This window comes from Lagopus leucura, unplaced genomic scaffold (genome assembly GCF_019238085.1).
Source record: "Lagopus leucura isolate 7727_CA_CO unplaced genomic scaffold, USGS_WTPT01 Super-Scaffold_100028, whole genome shotgun sequence".
Lineage (NCBI taxonomy): Eukaryota > Metazoa > Chordata > Aves > Galliformes > Phasianidae > Lagopus > Lagopus leucura.
In genome coordinates this window covers 1,735,627-1,761,203 of record NW_024962279.1, presented here as the reverse complement: position 1 = coordinate 1,761,203, position 25,577 = coordinate 1,735,627, and the positions used below count along the sequence as shown (strand labels likewise).

Genomic DNA, 25,577 nt, shown 5'->3' with positions numbered 1-25,577 from the left:
AAGAAAAATAAATCAGGAAAATGGGAAAAAGAAAGAAAGGGGGAAGAAAAAAAAAAAAACAAAAAAAACAAAAAGCAAGCCATCCCAGCACTTGGTTCCCTCGGTAAAAAAACACTCTGGTCCAGATGCAGGGAGCAGCACAGGCAAGAGCTCATTTACAGTGCACTGCAGCATCATGCTTTGTGGCAGCAGGCAACCTTCTGCTGCATCCACCCTGAGTCCTCATGTATGTCAGCCACTGAGACACAGCCTCAGCTGCCTGCCAAGGCCCCAGAATCTGGGACAGCACGGATCTTGTACTGGGATGGGTTCTGATTGCACAGAGCCTCCTGCCACTTGCACAAAGTATAAGCATAAACTACAGTGTCAATATGCATGCTGCCTAAAAATCAGTGCTTGACAGCTGAAGGTTTTCTACCAAAAGGATTTTCTACATTTTTAACTTGCTCACTTTTTTCCAAAAATTTATCGTCTCTGCTCAAAAAACGTTAATCCTCCTCTGCAAGTCCCAATGCCAAGGGTGCAGGTGGCTCTTGCCCCTCCAGAAGCAAATTTGGGGCATAACAACATGATGCAGGAGGGGAACAAGGACCTGGTCACCACCCATATAAGGATCATCAAATCCAACTCCTGGCTCCACAAAGAAGCATCCAACAATCAGACCATGTGTCTGAAAGCATTGTCTTCTTGAACTCTGGCAAGTTCAGTGCCTGACCACTTCCCAGAGAAGACTGTTCCAGTGCCCAAACACCACCTCAGCAATGAACCTTTTCCTGATATCCAACGTGAACCTCCAACTGAGCTTTGAGTTGAAAGACTGTGGCAAAAATATTTCTTCTCTCACAATCTCACTAGAAAGATGGAATTTCCAATGGAAACTTACATGAAAAGTGATTTTTCACCCCTGAAGTGAAACTCTGTTCTCCAACCAGCTCTACAAACAACTTTGATGCAATGATGACTGTTTGCCTGACACCTGGGTACAGCCCAAACACTTCACGGCTCCTCAGTCACTGCCCCCAGGCTATAAAACAGAAGGAAGCTGACTTTAATACCTTGGCCATTCAATCATTGTATGTTTCTACCCCCTTCTTGCACTACCAAGAGAGAGAGACTACATTTAAAAAGAAGCTCTACTGAGACATCACTGAAATAGTCCTCAATCATTAAGGTTGGAAAAGACCTCTAAGATCACCTGGTTCAACCATCCATCTACCACCAACACTGCCCACAAAATCTCATGGTCTGTATGCCTTTGGCAGCCAAAGTGAGTTGTGATGCACTCTTCACCTAACAGCATGTGATTTTGTACTTCTATTCATACTCAAATACATCCCAGCAGCTATGTGTAAGTTTGGAATAAAATGCAGCTAGGATGCAACAAAAGACACTACGTATATCAGCTCGCTGAGATCAAAGGCACGCAGCAGCAAAGAATTTAATTAAAATGTTAAAATTAACTAGGAAAGCATCCATTGTTTAATTCTTCTGGCAGGCATGTTCTTGCAAAGTGGGACCTAATTCTGCTCCAGCATGCAGGCTGCCCTGGGAGATGGCGATCCACAAAGCTCTGCAGGCTTATGGCTGCAGCATTTGGCACTGAAGAGGTTTTGAAGAACCATTTTCAGTATCCAACCCAACTCCATCGAGATGGGCCAGGGAGACGTTTCATTCAACATCAGGAAGAAGGCACTTAAGACATGGTTAGTGGACACAGTGGTGAGGGGGCAACAGCTGGACTTCATGATTGTGCAGGTCCTTTCCAACCTTAACGTTTCTCCAGTTCTCTGATTCTACAATATGGGATGCCAATATGAGCACCTAACTAGCAAATGTCAGAGGGTTGGAGACGAGGATTGGCATTTCAAACCGGATACTTCGGATTGGATTCGCATCACCTGAGGAATAACACCAGAGGGCAGAGCACATACATCAGCTGAGGACAGCCAGCACAAACTTCTGCTGGAAATTCAGGGAACTGTGAAGAGCAGTTACCCAGAGCCACCCGCTGAGGTGGCAGAAGCACACAGCTGCCTATTTACTTCCCACAAACATTCACTCAGGCTGTTTGCAATAGCTCTGGTATTTCTCAAGGAAGAAGGATCAGGTTGACTGGGCAGGAGTTTTGCAGGACAGTCAGATATATTTATTTTACCTTCACTGCCACATCTCCATGGTTCTTCAACACCTCCAGGATCAGTGATTCCATCCTCTGCCTGGGCAGCCTATGCCAGTGCCTTACCACTCTTTCTGAGAAGACATTTTTCCTAATATCCAACCTGCACCTCCGCTGGCACAAAGTAAGGCCGTTATCATCTGATTATTTATAAAGTGCTGGTGAAACCTTACAGCTCTACAGTTTTTCACCTGCTTCCTTAGCACAGAGACGTGGGAGGCTGCATGCTGCCTTCCAGTACTCGTGGGTGAATGGCATGCCCACTGGGACCTCTTGGTGAAGAAATGACCCCAATCCCAATTGTAAGACCTTTCTGCTTTCCTCTCCACTGCTGGGACACAGCACTGAGCCATGCTGCACAAGGCTGCTCCTACAGAGAGCCCCTCAACTCAAGGGTCCACATTTGTCCGGTCCTTTGCTGAGCTTCCTCCCCAAGAAATATTATAAAGATACTCAGGCCTGGCAGTAACTGAGCTGTCTGCTGCCTGAATTTTGGTCCTCCCATCACAGCCACAACCCTGAGTGTGACCACCAGTTCTCACCCCCCTGTGCATCTGAGATTAGCTTTGAGCTACTTGCAAATGCACACTTGCAGCAACCCTCTGTGCACTCAGAGATGCAAATGCATGAATGAGCAGAGTGCCAATAAACCAACACAACATTTTTGGTCTTTATAAATGGCTCTTTGAAAATACTTCTCTGACTGAATGCCATTGCCAAACTTTTAACGCCGTGATTTGTATCTGTAGTTATACTCATTGAAAACACCATCACTTCACATGGCTTATGCATTTCACTGAGACGAGCAGCACTATTGGCTTTTCCAGCTGAGCAAGTGCAGTATTCTGAGTGGGAAAACACTGCTTCCAAAGACCAACTCGAGAAGTTTCTGCAATGGCCAAAAGATGAAACTGTGCAAATTAAATAGTACAAAAGCTGGCAGTTGGTCCATATTCAGTATTCTTTTCCTTTTGCCAAAAAGAAAGCAAGCTGTCACCTTAGCAACTGTGCTTTTGCAGTACATGTGACACTTTGATCCAACACCTCAAAAGCAGTACCTCCACATGTTCCCTCCCACTAAGTTCTTTGCAGCACCTGCTGGATCCCCCAAGAGCAAAAGCCATTATCAGAGAATCATAGAATCACTAAGGCTGGAAAAGACCACTTAATACCATCTAGTCCAACCATCAACCCATCCCTTAAGACCCCCTGGCCAAGTGCCAGGCTGGATGGGCACACAGACAAGGGCTCTTTGCTGCTCTGTGTTCCTGGAGTATAACACTTGATTGCTTTCACTCTGTTCCAAGGAGAAGCTGGTACACGAGCCCATGTTCACATGGGGACTGCAAGATCCAAAGGATGGCAGCTCTTTGTCATGAGCACGTTCCTCCCTGACTGCAACACTGGAATCCAGAGATGTCAACAGGCAGGGCTTTCACCCGGGGCTCCAATTATGCAGATGCTGATTTACAGGAGTGATGACTGAAACATCTCCCTCATAAAAACTGGCAAGGATCCTGTAACTGTGTACTCTAATGACACAGCCCTCTATCTCCATCCATCTCCTTGCTAGTTTGAAAGTCAGAACATTTTTGTTCTTCCTTTCATAGAAACCTGGTTTGCATATGTAATCAAATTTAGCATTAATGAGTTTCTCTCCTCATCTTTTCTTCCTGCAGCTTGGAACAGCCATACTCAGATAACAGCAGCTGAGTCTGCCATCAGGAAGGTGGCTTACCATAAAGAGATTTGGCCAGGTTCACTCAGGGATGCCTATGGAGTTCCTCACTCCAGAGAACCCCCACGTCCCAAAGCACACTTTCTCAGCCACACTAATCCAGTGCAACTCCTGCATACCCAGTCCCACTCAGCCTGGACTCGGCCTGCCTAAGAATCATCAAGCCTTCAACAAGCTGTGACCTTTTAAAATTGATTCTGCCATAATTATAGCTTGAGCCCAAGCAGAGATGGCAAGCACACCTCAGATGAAATATGCTCTGTTTGCAATGTGGTCAGGCATCACTGACCTTTCCCCCTTCCTTCTTTGCCTGTTCCTGAATTTGTACCATGCACAAAAAACATGCATGTGAGCAGTGTGCAGAACAGCCAGCTCTGTGCAGTCTGCATGGAAACGGGATCACAGAACAGATTTTCTGCTCCTTTGCTTGTCTGCTGGGTTTTCAGTCTTCAGGGCTTCCATCTCTCTTCAACTACCATATGGTAGCATATGGCTTATCAGAGCCAAAGGTTTCAGAATCACAAGACTCCCAGAAGCTGAGACTTTAAAACCACAAGGTAAAATACTGCACACGCACTGAGGGCTTCTGTTGCCTTCACCCCAGTCCCACCAGTGGTGAGATGTGGGTTCACATCTGTCTTCAGTGAGGCTGCAGTGAGTGATGCCCTGCTAAGTGTCCAGAAGTTGTATGTCCAACCACAGGGACCAACAAAGCCAGCTCACAGGGCTCCGTTCTGTTGTGTGCTCACATCCCCTTGTTCCACAGTGGTGAAATGCAGAGTGTTTTGCATGCATTATGCTAAGCTGCCTATAAGAAATCATCCCATCAAAGGCTAGTTACATGGCAATTACCTTTGTAGTACTAAAATACCATATAAATGGATTTGCATTTTTTCATGAAGTAGCACACATTGTATTGACCTGATGCTGTAGATACAAGATTTCTGAGATAGTAACTGGGGTGAGGTTTTCAAAAACAACCAGGTACCTGCTTCACAAGGAAGACATCAAAAGATCAACAATATGTTTTTTCACATATTTGTATATCCTACACATCAAGATGAACAGATCCAAAACAGAATGCGGTCCTGAGGTTGCACAAGCAACATCAGTAGGCAGGAAAAATATTATTTTAAGGCTTTTCTCTCAATCCAAGGATAGAGAAGAGCAAACACCCAACCCTCCAGCCATCCATGAACATTAAACTCCATCAGGATTACTCGACTCTATCACCTACAGGACTCCTTACAGACCACTCTATGCCCATGCCAGAGTAGACAGCCATCTTCTGGTTAGGCAAAATGCAAACACAAGCAAATGTGATGAAGTGGATCCAACAACTTGAAAAGAATCTCAGGACCATAATATTAATCAATGCCTCGTGCATGTAACCTGTTTTTATCATTATTTTCATCAACTCATGACATCTAAGATTTTCTAGGATACAATTGGAAGCATGCAGCTACTTACATCCACTCACATGCACACAAATATAATCCAAAGAAGGGCACCACGGCCAGATGAGCAATCAGCATTAGGACTTTTGTCCTAATAAGACTTCCCATCAGTTTTTGTAGACTGAGATTCCCTTTGTCTTCCAAGCATACATCTGTTTGCAGGGAAAGACTGCTAACCCTTTCAGAGGCCATGCAAACAAAGCAAGCTTTGCACTTGCCAGGCTTTTCTTCCCAGCTCCTGAGCCAAAAGATCACATCACGAGGGCAAGGAAGCAGAGCAGGGTTAGTTTGGTCCATGTGCACACAGTTTTGAAACCTTCCTGGCAATTCATATGTCCAGTTTCCATCAGAGATGAATGGGGATCTGTTGTCCAAATGCCAGGCACTGCTTTGGAAACCTTTTGTACATCCTGAGCAGAATCACGTGCAGCGACTGCAGTCATGCAAAGACCAGAATGTAATTTCTCTGCACAAAGCATGAATTACAACAACTCTTCAGATAGATTCAGGTTCATTAAGCATCTCAGTGTCAACACCCTCAAGAAAAACCCCGAAAGTGTTTTCCAGCCTGCAACACCACCAATAGCTGAAAACTACAGCTCTAAGACGGCTCCCAGGAACACATATTGCTATGTACAAGGGATGAGCAGCAGTACAGTTCTGTAAGCCACAGGAAGAGAGGGGAAAGGCTCTTAAAACCTCAGCCTGATGCCATTTACCAAAATATTTTTGCAGGTTTTGCAGGTTGGCTGGCTCCATAGTGGCATGCACATCAAGTGCTTCCTTTGTAGACACACAAAGTTCTGCTTTTCAGTAGATTTGCTCCAGAGAAGCAACAACCATGACACACAAACATAACACAAGTGACAAATTTGCTTTTCCTGCTTACTTTTCACAGACCCAATCAAAGCAATCCAAACACATCCAGACATCCATGTGATGGAAATTAATCCAGGGTGACAAGCAAATATTTCTTTCATCTTTCCTTACCCACTGCTGTCAGGTGCACACTGAGGAGAGTCCTTTCTCAGGGAAAGCTGTGACACTGTTAACTGGTCACAGAGGACTGCAGAGCCACAGCAGACAATTATGAGAAATAAACATCAGCAGCATCCCCTTGTCTCAAATGAAGATCAAGCAGGGGGATGAAGGGGCAGAAGAGCAATCACAGCAGCTTTCCCCAACACATGCCACAACGCAAGAGTTGACTCAGAACTGGGAACATCCAGAGCCTATCTAGCACAGCTGTGTGCAATTTTCCAAGCCCAGAACCGTGATCCCTATGCTGTGAGTACACCATTTATAACCAATGTAGAGCTCTGAACTTCCCCTAGAAAACACAGCTCTGGTGTTCAATTGCTACAAGTCACTTTTTTCTTTTCCTAACCTTTCCTGGGCCTGAGCCAGCGTTGTCTGTTAATGGCCTCCAAATGCAATTTCTTGCCTGGAAATAGATTGCAAAGTACGCAAGAAATACAAATGAAAACACACCATGAATATTCAGAAGAATCAGTCCTATTGCAGCATCTTCTCTCACAGCGCTCAGCAATAATCAAAGCAGAAGATTTCAAGAGGCCCAATCCAGTGCCTCCAGACACAGCTCCATGAGCTCATGGAACTTGCACGCTGACAGACTGCAGTTATCAGCCTGAGAACCTACAGCCACCCCGGTTGTCTCCAGACTTGAAAGTATTTGCATTTTTTACAATGCAGAGGTAGGTTTATTAATAAAGACAAAGACCCCCGAACTACCTCCTCCACGGACCTACCCAAACAGATCACAAGATGGGAGCACATGTTAGGGTTTGGCCTCCCTGGACCAGCTGAGGATTGGTCCCAGTGTGCCACCCATGCTGTAGCCTTCCCACCCATATGTCCTAACAGCTTCTGAAATCCAGAACTTGGCTTTCTGGGAAACAAGCATTTAAAAAAGAAAAGCACAAGTTTTCCAAAAACAGAAATTAACACCTCCCTTTAGATGATAAATAAGCCAAAAGAATGTGATGTAAAACCACTTGCAGTTGCTTTCCCATATCCTAAAGCTCCATGTGTGTTGTGATTCAGCTGTCACGTCATCACACAACGTCAGTCACACCTTCCTATAGGTGATTACTGTAAACCTCTGAGAAACTCATCAGCAGTAATGAGAGCAGCTTTAATAAATTCCACTGTCACCAGCACTTTCTGCATAAAAACCCCACTCACACATCATTTAACACCCAAAATGAAACAGCTGTAAATCCAGCAATTAGCAGGGAAATTTGACTGTTCTGATCAAGTGCACTGAAGGCTGCAATGCTGCTGGGGAATGTGAAAGCTGCCACAGAATCTGCCAGAGCTTTGGGTCTGTTTTGGAGTTCAAAATGACAGCTGGAGTGAAAAAAGGAGTCAGGGGGAGAGACAGACACTTACTGGGACCAGAGATGGTGGAGAGATGGCAAGCATGGCGAGAGGAGAAGGATAGGAGCAGCAAGATGAAGTGAAGAGAGCTGGAATTCAGGTAATCCACAAAGTCAATAGATAAAGTCTTACTCTTTACACTAAGGCATGCTTAATTCCACTCACATGTACATTCAAAATTTGAAGTTGTTTCTCAGACCATCGAATTCTGATACTTTAGAATCTTTTGCCCTTTTCCAAAGGATCGATCCCCCCAGCAGTGCCAGAGGGCTATGTTTCTGTTACAGACCCATGTATATTTGTATACATGCAAGCAGGCAATGTGCAGATGGAGCAACAGAAGAGTTTTTACAAGTGGTTTTCAACCATGATAAAGGCAGGTTTACATTCAGCAGTTGGAAAAAGTTACAGAACTGGGCAATTGTCAAGGAAAGAGCCCTGAGAGCTCCCGCATACTCCCCAAGAACACCAATGCTCTGTGGGGAACAGTTTCCTGCAAGGTCAAAGCCCGTGCCCCCCCCTGGAGCTCACTGCCCTGCCACCACCAGCACAGCTGCACATAGTGAAGACACCACACTCCCAGCAGTGATTTGCCATGGAAATAGCTTCACTCTCTGTTCTGCTCCAAAATTGCTTTCACAGCAAGCAGCAGGGAGAGCCCAGGGCTCAGCCCCTGAGCACCCCAGTTCTCCTGGAAGCAGCAGCAGCGCTGCTGGGATGCTGGGAGCGTTACACACAAGTCACCCCACTGCAGGACCACCTCATCCCAAGCCCGCATCCGAGTGCCTATCACCCAGCTCTGTTGGACATGCAGGGCTCTGGGGGTCAGCAGCCCCCAGCACACCTCAACAGCTCCTCATTATGGTGAGCACAGTGGGTGCCAGCATGTGGGTAATGGCACCCGCACGCAGATGTGCCCCCCAAAATATGCAGCTTACATAATTCCCCAGCCAGTCGGCGTTAGGGGAATGTGATTAATCCTCCATGACATGTTCTGAACTTTCCGTTCAGAGCCGCTCTCTCCTCCCGCAGACCTACTGGCGATGACTGTCATTTGACCTGCAGACTTCACTACGAATGAGCATCAGAGCAACAAACAGTGACATTGCTCCACAAACCAATTATCTGCCTCCTTTCCCGCTCGGCCCAGAGACAAGTTTGCTAAATGCATAATGAGATTTTTATTTTTATTTTCCAACCTGCAAAAGCCCGGGGGACACCCACAAAACCCCCCTATCCCATCACCGCAGGACGACGGGTCCTCATCCTCAGCCCGTCTCCCACCTGTTCTGCGAGGCTCACTTTGGTGACATCCCCTCTCCCATCAAAAGCCCCCAATCCCACAGCGACCCACCCGGCACTCACCCACTCCAACACCCTGAGGAAGGCCAGCGGCTCCTTCACCACGCGGAAAGTCCCCGCGGAGGCGAGCTGCGGGGCAGAGAGAAGAAATCAGAGAGGAGCTCTCGGCAACGCGCAAACCCCTACGCCCGACCCGCGGAGCTGCGCGTCCTACCTGGTCCACCGCCTCCATGGCGCCGCAGCCCCGCGGAGCCGAGCGGAGCGGAGCCGCCCGCCAGCCTCCAACCGGGGATGCGCGCCGCTGCCCCCGCGCACGCCGGGCGGAGCAGCCGGGCGGGGCCCCGCGCCCCCCGCACCGCCCCGCGGAGCCGCCCCGCGCCGTGGGAACGCTCCGGGAGCATCGCCGTTCATTTAGGATGCGGTTGGTTCTTCGAGATGCGTTTTTATTTGCTTCGGAAGGGAAGGGGGAATAGGGAATTTAAGTCAAAGGTACGAAGGAATAGAAGAAAGACAAGAAGGGGTGAAATAAAGGAAATGGATAAAATCAAGGAAATAAAATAGAGGGAATAAATACAATAAATAAATGAAAGGGAATAAATAAAACGAAAGAAAGAAAGAAAGAAAACCTGCCTCCCTGTCCCCCCGCCCACCCAAGAGCTGCTAACATTAGGCACATTAGAGCCCCGTGTCCTCCTTTCCCCTCCCGCCCCAGCCACCCCCGGCCCCCCGCGGCAGCTGCCTGCTGTCCCGCCCTCCCTCGTGCTTTTGTGGCATTTCCTTGACAGCAGAGCGGCGTTTTCCCGTCTCGCGTTGCCGCTGTTCTGGCCTCGTTTCACGGCGTAACCTCAATAACGATGCTAAGCTCCCGGGCGGCACATCCCCGTGTCGATCCGTGCTCGCGTTGGCTCCGCAAGCTGGCAGCGCTTCCAGTTCTCTGTGGCTGTGAAACATCACCGTGAGAAGTTCGTGGTGAGACCAGATCACGATCCTGCAAAGGCTTTGGGAAGTGCTGGGGGCACAGACCCACCGAACAGCACGCATCCAGCCGGATTCAGAGCCGTTCTGCAAACAGCATCACCCTTCTACCACCCCAACCCCACCAGGAGCCGTGCCCAAGTAGGCCAGAAAACACCCTGACCTGAGAAACACCCGAGGTTCTCACTCCCGCAAATTAACCAAGCAGCTGTCGAAGTTTAATGAGTCCATCAGCTTTGTTCAGGATAAAGCTCTATTAAAAAAATCCAGATGCATTCCAGGAGTGAACAAGAAGGATGGAGGGAGACAGGGAATGAAGTTCTGTGAGTTTAATTGGAGATCTGTGGAAAAGATTTAGAGCTTTGACTCTACAGAACTACAAGGAACCCAGCTGCAGGCTGTGAGAGCACAGGGAGCAGACTCACCTTTTTAAATTACTATTATTAACGTTTCCCCTATCAAAAATAGGGTTAGGGTCAGAATGTTATATTTAATATTATTACTTTATGTTGTTGTAGCTTGTAGCTCTCCTTTTTCTAGGAGAGAAAAAAATAAAGAAAAAAAAAAAGAATTTTCATTATCAAACATTATAGCAGCTATTTTATTTAAACAACAAAGCAATTATTTAGGTTGGGAATGCTTCTCAGCAGTTCTCTTTGCTGCCTGGGGGTGGTTTGGTGCTGTAGGAGGCTTCAGTGGGTGTCCTGTGATAGTTCAGAAAGTTTCCTCAAAGACTAAAAGAACGCCAAGACATGTAATAAGGGCATAACTGAGCAGTGGGGATTTTTTCCTTAATTTCATTGCAAGTATTTTCTGGAAAAAACGAAAGCACAATCTCCATTGACTGCCATGAAGCACTGGAAGCCTTATTCACTCGCCCTCCTATTAATCATGTTTTCTTGTAATCGCAAGGTTTTTAGCAGTATTAATGTTTTTTTTTCCAGAAATTGTCAGCCTCAGACAAATAGGAGGTGCTCTGAAGACTCTCCTCACTGTTATTTTTCCCATCGGGTTGGGAAGGTTTTCCTGCTGCTCTCTAACTCCATAGGCTTGAGCTCACAGCACCTACAACAATTCCCCTTATGCTGCCTTCCCCACTGCCTTTCCACCACCCCAGCCATGTTTTGGTTGCTCAGTGCTCAGCCTCCCTGAGCTGTAAATTCCTGCAGAACAGCAGCAGTAACCTGATTTTACAGCCAGCGCTCGATGCCCTAGCCATCACCAAGGCTTCCAGATGGCTATTAGCATTTGTACTTCAGTACAGCAGAATGTGTCTCTCTGGCTTTCACAGCTGCTCTTGCTACACACAGTCCCAGTTAGCTTAGAAGAGCATCTCCTCGCCAGTTAGAGTCATAGAATCACTAAGGTTGGAAGACAGCACTGCAATCACCAAGTCCAACCACCTGCCCACCCCCACCATGCTCACTGACCACATCCCTCAGTGCCACGTCTCTGTGGTTCCTGATCACCTCCAGGGATGGTTCTTGAGCCTCCCAGTACAAACCTTGCTCTACAAATGATGTTTTAGAGATCCACGCTTTTTTGGTACTGTGTAATAAAACTGAAACAAATGTTCAAAGCAGCAGATGTGATAGATCTGCAATTAGCCGAGGAATAGCAAAAAGCTATGCGTCAAGGCTGGGTTTTGTGCTAAATCACATTCCTTGTTTTCACACCTGGACGGCTGGTGCTTGGCATGCATTAACCAGAAATGCTACAGAGGTGCAATTAGAGATCATAGCGAATGGAAAATGCTCTGGGGAGAGCAGGAAGTGTATTATGGGCACAGGGCCTCACACCATGAGTGTGCTCACTGCATTGGGAGTCTCCTCTTGTAGAGGTTCCTCACTTCTCAGGATTAAACGCTGCCCACGGGAAGTGGCCATTGTAAGAGGGGATGCTGAACTCCAGGGATGGACTTAGTGATGCTCTCCTGTCCCTGCTGCCACCACAGTGGATGGAAGTGGCAAAAGCCACGAAGGACTGGAGGTCACTGAACAATGCAGTGGGTATTCATCATTGCTTGGGACATCTTTAGCAGATGGTTTTAAGATTTAAGCCAGTGGGGAAACAGTAGGAAATGATCTCTTATTTTGCTAGACTGCTGGACATTAAACGTAAGCCAAATACACATATATGTAAATGTGTAAAAGACTGGAGGCTGAAAATACATTTCTCCTCGTACGTGCAGGAGCACAGAGCCCATGGCCACGGGTTGCCCAGGCTGCAGCAGCCAAGGCCAGACGGTGGGGTCACCCGGTTTGAAGGGAGTTGAAGGCAACTGGTGATAGCACCAGCACCGCATTTTTTTGTGAGCAGTTGGGCGTGGAAATGAGGTCTCACACAGGCGCGAGGAGGACCATATGGTGCTTAGCACACCAGATTTCTCAGCTCCAGCCAGGCCTCAGTCTCACACTCTACCTGTCACTCTTCCCGAGATCCACACTCTGGAGGGTCATTTCATCCTCTCGGGGTCTCCATCAAATTTGTTCACAACACATTATCTGCAGGAAGGGAGAGCTTGATGCTGTCTCTTAGATCTTCGTTTTTTAAAGCTACCAGACACTTTGAGCAGGTTACAGTATTTTCCCCCATGGCTGTGTTTTACACCAGGGAGCTTTTAACCTTTTCCTGGCACTGGGAGAGCAGACAGCCATCCCAATGGGAATTGCCAGTCATTTCATGGCTTTGTTTCATTTGTTCGATGTCTTCACTTCAAAATTTAATAACAGGCAACAAATGATGGACCTTGGGACAGCCAAGAATTATGCAAGTGACCAGAAACCACACATGGGCGATCAGTGGGAAAAGCAGCAGAGATCACTGCTTCAGCCAGCTCGCTCTACTCTATCTTCCAGCATCTGTGGGTCTCTCTCTTGCTCTGATTCCAAATTCTAAGCATCCACTCCCACACATTAATAATCCTTAAAAAACTTGTCTCCCAAGGAACTTCATTTCCCAACTGGCACAAACTGCTCAGAGAAATGATGGAATCACTGTCCCTGGAGGTGTTCCAGAACCGTGGAGATGTGGCACTGAGGCACATGGCAGGGTTAAGCTGATGGTTGGACTGGATGGTCTTAGTGGTCTTTTCCAACCTTAACGATTCTATGATTCAAATCCCCCCACAGACAGGGCCATGTGGGGACAGCAGTACCCCTCAAGCACATGGAAGTCAGCGAACTCAAAGGCCCCAGTATTAGGGTATATTCCAACTTTAGAACCTGAAAAATGTTCATAAACAGAAATCCATGTGTGATCATTTCAGTTTAGAAAAAGACATTCTCAATATGTTGCCAGATACATAATTAAAAGATGTCAGGATTCCAATTAATTGAGCAACTTGACCATTGCTCACCGTTAAGCTGAAAGTACAGAATATTCTTGTTTGAAGTTAGTTTTGTTGAATCAACATTTTATTTCCCAGTAACAGTCAGTAAGCAGGTAGAAGGATCATTTGCAGTGTGGAATGCATGCAATTACAGAGCACCTCATAGAGGCATAGGGATTCAATCAAGCACCAGTGTTTTGTTGCATAGCTGATATTGACCTACAAGCATTAGCGGCTACAGATCAAACTATCTGAATGCAATTCCTAGATCTCACAAAAAACTTACCGTGGTTTCTCTCCTGATCTCTATAGCAATCATCTTCGATGTCTCCTTTTGGATTGCTCTTGCATATGTGAAATTAGATTGAAAATCATTATTGAAAGTCAGGTTTGCTGAGTCGAAAGGCTTTGCTGTGCTGAAACCTTCACACAGTGCACAAAGAGCAATTATGTCTGATTTTAAAAAATTAATCAGTCATTTTTCTTTTCTTTCTTAATCCTTCACTGACATCAAGTCTTGTCAATTTCAATCCTACCTTCCAGAGAGTATTGTCTGACTTAATCAAAAGCATTCTGTAATTAGGTTCCAGCTAATTTAGCTTAAAATATTTAAAGGTAAAAAAAAACAGCCCTGCTTCCTGGTAAAACCCAGCTCAGTGTCAGAGGAGCTGAGCAGGGATAGCTCCATTTTGTAATTATTTCACTGGCAACCAAACCCTTCCCTTGAAAGCACGGGACTGCAATTTATTCTGAGCATCTTCAGAGTGATTTGGTACACAGGAGCACTGCCACAGTCAGATCCTGTCTCTCCAAAAACCTGGGTCTGGAGCTCTAAAAGGGACACTGTCAGGGCTGGGATCCTTCAAATACGACCTACTTTCCCCTTGCATCCTTTACCAAAGAAAAGGTTTAAGTGCCTTATTTTCTTAAAGGAAGAGGGAAAACATCAGTGCACTGACTTGAAGATGTGGCTCCATAAACAAGGCCTGCTCTGAGGTACTTGCCCCACTTAGAAACCATCTGCCCCAGCCCCACATTACACAAAGCAAGAGGCCTGAGCCTACCTTGCTCTCTTTCACATTAGAGCTCTTTCCAGAACAAGGGATCAGAGCACCAGGGCACCTTGGTGCTGCCAAGGATTCACATTGGCAGCTCCAGGAATGATGACTGGAGGAGAAATAACATGAAGAAACCTTGCCTCCAGGTACTGGTGTAAAGGACACACACACACACTGTCTGCATCCTTGGGAAGGGATAAGTTAGTGATGTGTATCTCAAGAAAGACTTCCCTGCTCTTTCTCTCAGCAGGTGAGCATTTATTTCCCTTCCTTACTCTGGGATGTAAAGCCCTACAGTGCACAGGAGATACTAATCTCCTGAAGAACAAAGTGGGAAAAGAAAACCAATCTCACTAAAATCCCCCAGTGCACACCAGCACAGCCCTACAATCTGGAAGGAATTTCACAGCTGGCTGTTTAACAATCATAGAAAAGGCAGAGGACAGGAAACTTCTCAAACACCCTCCAGGGCACGTTCATGTAACTCTGCACATACCCACAGCCTGGAGATGAGGGATGATGCCCCACTACTTCTGGTGAGCAGCAAGAGCTGCTCCTCAAAAATTGCTGCTCAGCTACAGATGAGGTCAGGTTGAGAAGCAAAGCATCATCTGCCATGCAGCTCCAGCAATGTCAGAGCAGCAAGCAGGATACTCCTGGCCAGCTTGAAAGAGTCAGCAGGTTTCACTGGTGAAAGCTCAGTTGTGTTAGACAGTAACGTCTGTGACTTACTTGGATGCTCTTGTCAGGGAAATCTCATTCGGACGAAGTGGGTGGACAGAAGAAGAGAGCACAGCACTAAACCCTGTAGTTTACAAACCAAGGGAAAAGTTTACAAAGCAAGGGAACCCTGCAGAACAGAGCAATAACACAAAAACATGGTGAAGGGAAACTGCCTAGCACAGGAAAGAAGAGGCAAACTGAAATAGAAGACTAACAGTAAAAAAAAAACAAAAAAAAACCAAAAAAAAGCAAAACAAAAAAAACCCACCAAAAATGCTAAAAAACAAACAACAAAAAAAGCCAACAACAAAAACCCTACATACAAATATATGTAAAAGACCAATTAGAAAGACTAAGCCCAAAGCAAAAACACTGAGGAGCTGCAATTAGGAGATACAAAGGGCTTTACTGGAGAGAGGGTTTATATTGAGTTAGCCCCTCCCAGAGGCATCATTAAGTCAATTAGGGCTGGGTGAGGAAGGCTATGTATAGTCCCTAATGGCTGCTAGAGGATTTGTGTGGAGAGGCAGGTAATGCTCTGCTTGAAGCAGCAGCACAGAGTTAGGCACTAGGTTGGCCCTAAGCCTGTCTGCATTTGTTGAGCATTTCTGGCATCAGTCTTATTTATTACTGTGTCCTTCTTAGGAGAATGTTGTATTCTTTTCTTGCTGAAGGCCATTTTTTTTTTCTTAAGAATAAGAGAATCTTGAGCCTTGAGACCTTCAAAAAAAAAAAAAAAAATCCTAACAAAAAGCAGAAGGAAATATTGCAACATCTTTTTGTCTTTCTCCTTATATCTTGTCTCCTATTGTCTCTTAGATTTTATTTGGTTATCTTTTCTGCCGTAGCACTTGAAGTGTTCAGAAGCACTTGAAGTCTTGCAAGAGATTTCTTCAGGTGCGGAAGGAGCTGGAGGCTATGGCAGCTCTTGTAGAATCTGTCAAGGGGATGGGAAGCAGAGACTTGAGCTTCTGAAATAACTTATTTGGGAGAAGTGATGAGCTCAGGCTGTCTGAGAGCATTTGGGAGGCCTGAGGAGGAAGGGGCAGATAGAGAAGAAAATAGAGGATCCCTTTTCCCTTAGGCTGTTGTCAGCAAAAGCAATGTGGTGACCTTGTATTGCTTTTCTCAGAATCTGCCTTGGCAGAAACAACTTCCAGAGCAGCTTGATCTTTGTAAAGTCCATGTAGTTCATTTCAATGACCTGTATATACCAGAACTTCTGATATATGAGCCCGTATATCTGTAGAGCATCTTCATGCTAGTGTTCAATAATCTGGATTTGAAGGCTATGTAAATAAATCAGAAGGCATCCTGATACGATCCCTTTCCTCTCCTCCCAGATTCAACTAAGATGTGTTGCAGCCAGGCTGCCCCTCGTGCTGACCCTATTGCTGCCATGGTGAAGGTGTGGGACTTGGTCTGGGGACTGCAGAATTCTTTTACATTGACATCACCTGGCTTTGGTGTGCCCAGCAGCACACAGCAGTTGCTATCTCTATTCGGGGCTGCATGGCTGTATCCCTTGTATGGATCAAGGGTGATGTCCTCCACCCCTGGTTTTGAAATGCAAGTTCTGGAGGATGACTTTCATCCCATTGGTTACAATTTGGGCACCAGCCCCAGGCAGTTCACTGCTGTAGGACTGGACATGTGTCAGTAAATTGGAAAAGGCCAAATTTCTGCCTTGGGGCAGTTCATTCAGCCAACAGAGGGTCTTCTCCTGGCTGTGTATGACCCAGTGCAGCACGAGGCAGTGTTGCCCACAGTGCCTGGCAGTGGCTCTGAGGTGCTCCAGGGCAGGAATTCCAGAGCAGCTGCCCTCAGCTGAGCTGCAGTCACCCTCCTGATCCCAGATCTAAATCTGGAACAAGTCCTCTGAGATCCGTGGCATTTCCCTCGCATAAAGCCATTGTATGCGTAGGCAGATTATCCCAGACCAGATGTCATTTTCTACAGCCACAAATGGCTCCTGCACAGCGAGGCCATGGCTGTCTGCACCTTTTCTCAGCTTTATATCAGCTTCTTGCACTTACCTTGGCTTCACATTGGGAACCTCAGGGTCTGCTGTTATTTCTTGCTCTCCTACTTTATTTTCCAGCAGTTCAATTTCATTATGCATAGCAACTAATCTGGCACGTTAAAACGCAACTTGCTAAAACACAGCCAGGATGCTTGACAGTCAGATTTAGGATATGAAGGGATCAACATTTTTTATTTGAATTGTTCCTTGAGCCACCATAACAATAAATACTGCAAGGCTTATGATTAAATCCTGAGACCTGTGGGCACCACAGAGCAGCCCCCTGACTCAGTCAAACACGGTCACTTCAGTTCACTTGCCATAATGAGCTCTGGTGCTGGCCACAGTGGCACAAAGTTATTTTTTTCCCATTGGGCAGCCCTGGGCTCTGACCAGGAGCATTGCAGGACATGGGTAAGCATCCTCATGCTATGCAAAGTCACTGTTAGACGATTCGTCTTTTCTTCCTGAATAAAGGAAAGCCTAGCCATGATCTTCATGGACATACAAGTTTCAAAGCTGGCTGTCTTAAACTCTGAGCAAAACAGAGATGGAATTTATTACTTGTACTCTAGAGTAATTTACAGCCCTGGTCATGTGCTAGGAGCTGGAGGAATGGAGTACAAAAATGCTTTGTTTGAAAGCCTTGCCCAGAAAATCTAGTACATAGTGGACATTTATCAGATTTACTATTTGGCCTCTGTTCCCTTCTCCATAGGTGGCTGTGTGGTTGCTTAGACAGAAGCAATGGTTCTGTGGGAGGAATGCACTCCTTTGTGAATAAGCCCTTGATTTTGCACAGATGAAAGCTTCTTGCTCAGCATCTCTACAGACAGGCCCTGTCATTCACATTTTTGTGAGAAAGTCAAAAGAGAGAGGTGATGCAAACATGGCTGAATATCATCAATATACAGAGATTTGAAATACATCTGCATGTCATTTCCACACTATCAGTCCCTCTCTAATCTCTGGTGCAACATCTGGACCTGCATTCTTTGGAGGTTTTGAACACAGCACAGCACTTATATGCCAAATGAAATTCCCTTTTACTTCAGTTTCAGGCAAGACATCAAAATAACACCAGAGATAATGAGTAGCTTAAGTAGATCTCATTGCTCATTGTACAGTTTCCCTAATCATGCTATGCATATGCTTTCCCTGATGCATTTTATAACCGTGGTATGCAAACCTTTCTGTGGTGCTACTTTGCACAGGTAGACCTTAATCTTGTAGAGAGAAACAGCTGCCTCCTGTGCTCCATTACACAGCTTGAGTTTTATTCTGAGGAGAGAGGAATGGAGCAGAGATCTGTGCTCTCCCCATACAGCTTTAGAGTTTAATAGTTTAATTTGGGGGTGAGAGAATAGAAACCTAATCAGTGATTTTTTCCTGAAAGCTCACACCTACTGTGTCAGATGAAAGCCAACCTTCACCCCTATTCCTTTGGTCTTCCCTCACATCAGGGAGAATTGTGCCCCTGTGTTTAATCTACAGGACACCTTTCATCAGAACTCTGGGCAGGAGTATCCCTACAGAAGCAAAATCTGTATTCCCTTGCAACAATATTCTGCAATCAAGAGTTTGACTAGCTCTTAGCGTTTCCAAAATGGATGGCATAATTAAATGATTTAATGCCTGCCGTAATCAGGAGCGCACAGTCAATGAATATTCAAGCTGTTCTCATTGTTAGGGATGATAAAGAATCATCTTCGCCTTTGGTGGGTTATTTTTTATTGTCTAAAGAGTCATCCAGAAGATGGTGCCACAGTCCTGCCTGAAAAATAAACACCAGACCAGAAGAAAGTCCTTGCACAGAAAATAATACTTCATAGAAATCTGAGAGTAAACTTATTTTCAAGGGCACTTCAGAGCTCCAAAACTGACATTTAGTCAGTGGTAAGGCTCCTATTGAAAACTGGGGCAATGTATCTCTATTGCTTTTGCTCTGTGTCACTCCAGGCAAGGTCAGCCAGCACAAGGAAGAGAAAACCCAACCCATCTCCCCGCTCCCTGCTGAACAGGAGATGGATCTTTGGGTATTTGTTAAAGCACGCTTTCTGGGGAGCGGCCAGCCATCAAAAACAATAAAGAAGATGAGCACAAAACAAGTTTCTCTTAGTGCTTTATGAGGCTTCAGTGAAAGTGGAAAGTGCAGCATAAATAAATAAATAAACATCGCCCTTTCTTTTGGTTAGGGAGGGAAGGTTTTGAGGTTTTGTGCCACTGAAGAAAATGACGATGCGGAGCGCGTAGATCCTTGTAATCAGATTAAATAATCTGATTTACATTTCACCAATCTTCACGCCACAGTAGAATGAAAAAACATGAAAACTGAGATTTCTGTGAAGCAAAATCTTCGCTCTTACCAAAAGCACGCATTTAATTTTTTCTTCCATTAATATTTTCTGTTGTCTGAGGTCTCTTCTCTGTAGCTCAAGCAATTTGTCATCTGATTAGTCTGATGAAGCATAGAGAAGTCATTTGAACTGTAAATTTTCTGCAGGCAAAATAAAATGCAAACAAGAAGAGCTTCCTGTGCCTGCCAAAGTGATGATACTCAGAATACAAATAAGAAAAAGCCATGCTGACAGCATAAGCTATTTTTGTATTCTGTCATTGGCTCCCAGGCATGGCAGTTTGAACAGGACCGCATCTGTATTCCCAAACCCAAATAAACCATGTAGTCTTAAGTGAAGTTCATGTCTTACAGAATAGCTGTTTAATCACAGTGAAAGGATACATTGCAGGAAGGATGAATCACAATGTTGATTCACACTTGGGCTGTACGTTTATGGCTGGGATCAACCCAGACAGGAAAGGCAAGGAGAGGAGGGATTGCCATTGCCACGAGGCGCCATGTGAGAGAAGGCAGCAGGGAGTTCATGGTGGCTGCAGGAGCTGGGGCACTTCACATCGCCCTTCAGGCATGGGGCTTTTTGTAGCCCAGCTCTAGCCCTGCTGTCTTTGTGGCCACGGTCAGAACATGGGTGCTCTGCCACCTGCCTTCAGTGACATCCCAGCTTCCCCAGGGTGGCTGCTTTCATCACCTGAATGGTACCTCCAGAGCCAAAGCTTGCTGCAGGACAGCCCTCACTTGGGCTGTCTACATGTGGAGGATGCTAAATGTCCACTGATGGAAATAGTGCATCTCTCACCTTCACACTCACATGGCATCTCTTTGCAAAGGCAGATGTGGCTTCCTTCCCTTCTTCAAAACTGAACGTGTTTAGAAAACAGGAGTGTTTAGGGTTTTTTTTTTCAACACTGCTAAGCTGCTGAATTAGTGTACAGACACATGGCATGTACTCATTACCTGCCAGAAAGTACTTAACAAGTCTGGCTAATTGCACTAACATCTTGTTCACAGACACCATTTGCCATCACTGGATCTCAAAGCTTTTTGGAAGGTGAGGAGCGTTAGCAACAAGCAAGGTTTCCCACAGAAAACAGAGCTGAAAGGAGCATGAATAGGACCACAGCTGGTGAGTAGACCATGCAGTCACACAGCGTCTTGGTCTAATGGGTAGCAATCCTGCCCATGGCAGTGGAGTTGGAACTAGGTGATCTTAAGTCTCTATCCAAGCCAAGCCATTCTATGATCCCAAAATTTGTTCCAAAAGAATCCTCTGGAAAATGTTCCTAAACAATCCTTCAGGATGGAGCCCAACCCAGCAGCAATCCAACCTTGATGAACCTCACCACCCCCATGCAATTAAACTAGGGGTCGATAACCCAGCCTGTCATCAAATTTAAATGCAGTTCTTCAGGAAAAGTGGCCGAACGCTTTGCTTTCCCCCAGCATTTGCTTTAGCCGACTGCTCAGCAGCTGCTTGGGCCATGTGGCTTCCTGGCAAATGTGGGCCGCTCAGTCAAGCAGCCACTTGAGTGGCACCGACAGCCATGTCGCAGCGGGATGATTGATAACGCGATTGGAGCCACGCTGTGCTTCTACCCACGCTCACTGCCAGCCCCTTTCAAGAGTGAGACGCCTCTGCGCTGTGCGTTGCTTTAGATGAGTGAATACAGGGAAACACACAGCAAGATAAGTCCATCAGGCTTTCTACAGCTTTGGATAAGCCTGCCTACCGCTTTAACCCAAGTTGAGTATGTTTGGGAATGCTCCCAGTACACTCAAAGCTAGGTGCTTTCTCGCAATGACCTCCCACTCTGGATACCCAGGGACAATTGGCCTTGATGTAAAAGATTGTAGAACCCTTGCCCTGCTGGGGAAATATGACCTGCATCCTGGGTGAGTGATGCAGATCTGAGGCCTCCAACATCAGTGCTCACCTAACAGAGGCAGAGCATTCCCATGGAAGCCTCCTGCTTTGAGAAAATGGAACTTCCTGGCTGGAAAGAATTTGACCTGTGCATTTTGAGGTGAGGAGTTGGGCATTAAGCAGGTCTGTGTGGGCACTGGGAAGAGGAGGATCCTGCAGCTGGGAGATGCCCATGTTGCGGTGACTCGGCCAGCAGAGCAGTGAAGGCTTGCAGGAGAGCTCCAAGCTGCAGACTCATTCTTTCTGAAATCCACCACAGTCAGGCCTGGAAGAAAGGGAGGGAAAAATAATACTCAGATTATTAACAGTGACTTTTGCCTTTTTCATTAGAACTTTACCCTGCAGGAGAAAAAATGGAAGGCAGAGCTAACGTCATGGATAAAATTGAAGCCCAAACCTGATTTTCATGCTCTATTTATCACAGTAGATCAGAGGTCTTGTCGGAGATCCTTGGCAATGTAAAGAACAGTGACTTTGTTAGAGCAAAGAAGCAGTTGCATTTTTTCTCCTGTCTCAACACAAAACTCAGCTGTTTCCTCAGACTGAAATGGGTCCTTGTTCAACAACTGACCTCAGGAGCAGAAGTCTTTGATGCTGGCCAAGAATTTGACCCCAAATGCTTTACATACAGCCCATCCACTGTGCTGAGTTGGAGAGCATCTCTATGGCCCTTTACTGGAGGATGCAGCACTCTGGGGTGCAGCGTCTGGTGCTCTGGCACCAGTGCCTTCCTGTACCTCCCCAATTCTTTGCCCAAATGCATCCCAAAACAGGGCCTCTGCTTCCAGGCCAATGGCTTCCCCAGTGATGCGATTATTTTTCTGGCTGCTGTTTCAGATGCACTGAGACTCAGTGGTCAGGTCTACGCATCCATGAGTTTTCTCTTTCCAGGATCCAGCTGAGTGCCTTGAGGGAGTCAGAGATCCTCTATCATAAAATTAAAGCAAAAATCCCAGCTCCTAGTGAGAGGGTTACGTTTCTAGCCCAAGCTTTGTCTTGCAGAGGAAATGGCCTCACTTAGCAAGTTAGCTGCGAGAGCGCGTAGGCTGCGTGCCAGCAATGCTATCATCTTGCTATCGGCTGCCTGCAGAATTACTCACTATTCAGTGACCTTTCAGCAGATTATTGGAAGTGTATTGAATTTCTTGGGGAAATGCTGGAGCCTAAACTGCTTTTAGGCCAGCTCTGTTAACCTGCCCTCTGTTAATCTCCATCAAGCATCCCTGTAGCTTTGTGATGGTATGGGGTCTCTCCCTGTCCTTCCAAAAAGCAGTGCTCTGAATCCAGAGGTCAATCTTGAGCAAAAGTGAGATTTTTGATTTTCACTTATAGTTTTTTTTTCCTTGTGGGATACATCAAGCTGAGGTAGATGCAGATCAGCTGGTCTTTCCTTTAGGTGTCTGCATTCATTTGCACAGAAGTCATTTTTAGATTGATATTTCCTTAAATGAACATAACAGAAGGTGAGGAGGAGAGAAAATAATCAGCAGATTAATCACAGAACTGCTTGCAAATCTCTTCTCAGGTACTCAACAAGGAAAGCACCTACCCGATGGGAAGATTTGGGGTGTGCTGATGTTAATCACAAATGGGCTGGGGTTGGTTCAGGTTAAAGCAGGGATCTCTGGTGGGTGGTGGAGCAACGTTTTCAGCTGGACAGGTTGCTGTGAGCAGTGCCAAACCGCCATTCCATCACTCACCACACAGCAGCACGTGGAGCAAGAACAGCTCATGAGCAACAGCAAGGGCCACTAGAAACTTCTCTCATCTGCAAGTTTTGTAGACTTTCTCATGACTTTCCCATTGCTTTCTGTCCTGTCTGCTCCTTCTGAAAAGCTCTTGAAACGGAGCTGAGCTGAGGCAGAGGACTTGCTGGCAGCAGAGCCTGTTCCCCACTCTTCCCTACCCACGTAGGCAGCATTAGAGAACAAGATCTCAAATATTTGTTAACTCACTGCAAGCCCTAAGATGTGTAAACCTGGACAACATTTCAGTGCCAGTAACAGCAACATTTCATTACCCTTTACTGCTGAGATAATATTCAAGTGCTGAAATATGCACTTGCAATTTCTAAGCCTGTAGCTTGTGTAATGCATCTAATAATCTGCATTTCATTTTGCATTGCTTCCAAAAGCCAGAAACTGTATTTGCAAGGTTGCACCACCCTGGGGAGGGGGTTACAGCTACAGGGCTGGGAATGTGCTGGTTTGCACCCCCAGCTGGAGCTGAAACTGAGCATTACACCCAAACTATCATTTGTAACACACTTCGCAGCCCGTAGGGTAACTGTACTATGTGTGAGGCACAGACACATACTTTGATCTGAGCCAAATTTCTCTGCATTGCACTCAATAATTGCATGTATATTATACCAGAATCTTACAAACCTGACAACACTTTCCATGAAGATCTGCTATTATCAACGGTGACTCTCAGAGAAAGCAATTCACTACTTTTAAAATTAACTGAATTCACTGTTGCAAAGAAAATTCCTATCTTCTAAGCGTCGCCCTTAGCAAATGCAACCATTCAAATCCGTGCAGCTGAAAATAGCCAGCACGCTTTGTATTTGCAAAAGAGCTTATCACCGGTCACTCTGACTGCTGCAGCACAATAGGAAAAAGCAACCAAAACAGCCCGGCGCCCTCCCGAAGCACAGTCCCCTGCAATCTGCCGAGCTGCCACTGGATGGGGCCGCACGTCGCCTTTTGCAAAGCCGACCCCCTCTCCCTGGCGCCGGGCGTCGTTAGCAGCCGTGTGCCTATTAACGGAGGGCTGGCACGCAGTCACCGGGCTCCTCCAGGCAGGTCTAGTGTTCCACCACTGGTCACCTCCACAGACCATTGCAATACGTATTAAGAGCGTTGGGAAGGTATTTTCTCAGTTCAGAAGCACTTTGAGTGATTTCAGTGCTTTGTTTTCTGCTGAAGGTGATGCTGAGCTGGTATTACTTCAATACATCACGGAAATATTGGTCACTATTTCGCTACAGATGCTCTAACGTAGTACCTTTGCTGAACTGGGAAGTGTGTGACCATCATATATATGATCTGTTGATGAAGAATAACTTTGTGAAGACTTAAAGGCAAAGGAAATGAGTCAAGTGTTTGTCCATATGTAGTGTGTACAGGCTCTGGGAGTGGAGCTGGTGTTGCACACCATTTTGGTATTTCCATGCTCCTGTGCAGGAGAACCATAGAATGACTTGGGTTGGAAGGGACCACAAAGATCGTTGAGCTCCAACTGCATGCTGTGGGCTGGTTGTCACCCACCGTGCCAGGCTGCCCAGGACCCCGTCCAACCTGGCCTTGAACGCATCCAGGGTTTCAGTACCCATGGTCTGTCTGAGGGTGAAGGCTTCAAACCTGCCACCTGCTACCTGGCATGGCTTTCAGAGCGCACCTCCTAGCTGGGCCAACACTGCTGACTTAATACTTTGCTGTCTGTAAAGAAACTCCCTTATATTGTGCAAACATGCTGGATGCTGGCAGGCAAAGGAGTGGTGCTAAATTGCATCAACTCTGAATATGAGCTTAAATATAGAGCTCTTTTTATAACACCAGAACTATCTTTGTATGAGGAGCATGGAGAATAAAGCTAATTAGCAGCTGAGGGGATGAATGAGGTAGGATGGTAGCAGCGTTGAGCCAAGGAACCATGTCTGGTTAGGTTTGGGACAAACAGGCTCTTTCCTTCCTCACACGGTCAGCTACTTGCAGCCAAGCACTTCTCATTTCTTCCACCAAAGTTTATTCCTTTAAACTACTCAACAGTGACTTGTACCAAAGTCTCTGAGAAACTGGGGCTAACAGGGTTGGACATCAACAGATTTCTAGCTGTGGTGTCCTCAAGGGAAATTATTAATGATGGTTAAGAAAGGGCTCTTGTGAAAACTTGGAGATGATGTCAGAAAGTTCAACAAAGGTGAGAAGTCAGGACAGTGAGACCTGCTGGGCTCAATGCATGGTTCCTTGCCTCATCAGGGGGCATGGGCAATGGCAGTGTGGCACAGCATCCCATGTGCTGTGGTACTGCTGGCCTTTTCTTTCCTCCTGCATTCCTCCTTGCCAAGGCTGGGAGCAGGAGGGCCAGGGACCCCCAGCACAAGGACACC

The 25,577-nt window shown here is 46.2% G+C and overlaps 1 protein-coding gene across 2 annotated transcripts in view; it reads right to left on the bottom strand.

Moving 5' to 3' along the window:
• The window catches only part of SYNPR (synaptoporin), a 78,085-nt gene extending 68,727 nt beyond the window's left edge, over positions 1-9,358 (bottom strand). The window contains exons 1-2 of one of the 2 annotated variants that reach the window (XM_042880969.1): positions 9,288-9,358; positions 9,137-9,202 (exon numbers count right to left, since the gene is read on the bottom strand). In XM_042880969.1, coding sequence (XP_042736903.1) covers positions 9,137-9,202; positions 9,288-9,305 — 84 coding nt within the window. In that variant the 5' untranslated portion in view covers positions 9,306-9,358. The remainder of the gene's footprint in view (positions 1-9,136; positions 9,203-9,287) is intronic. The other variant, XM_042880970.1, reaches the window with a different exon arrangement.
• Positions 9,359-25,577: the final 16,219 nt, after the last annotated feature.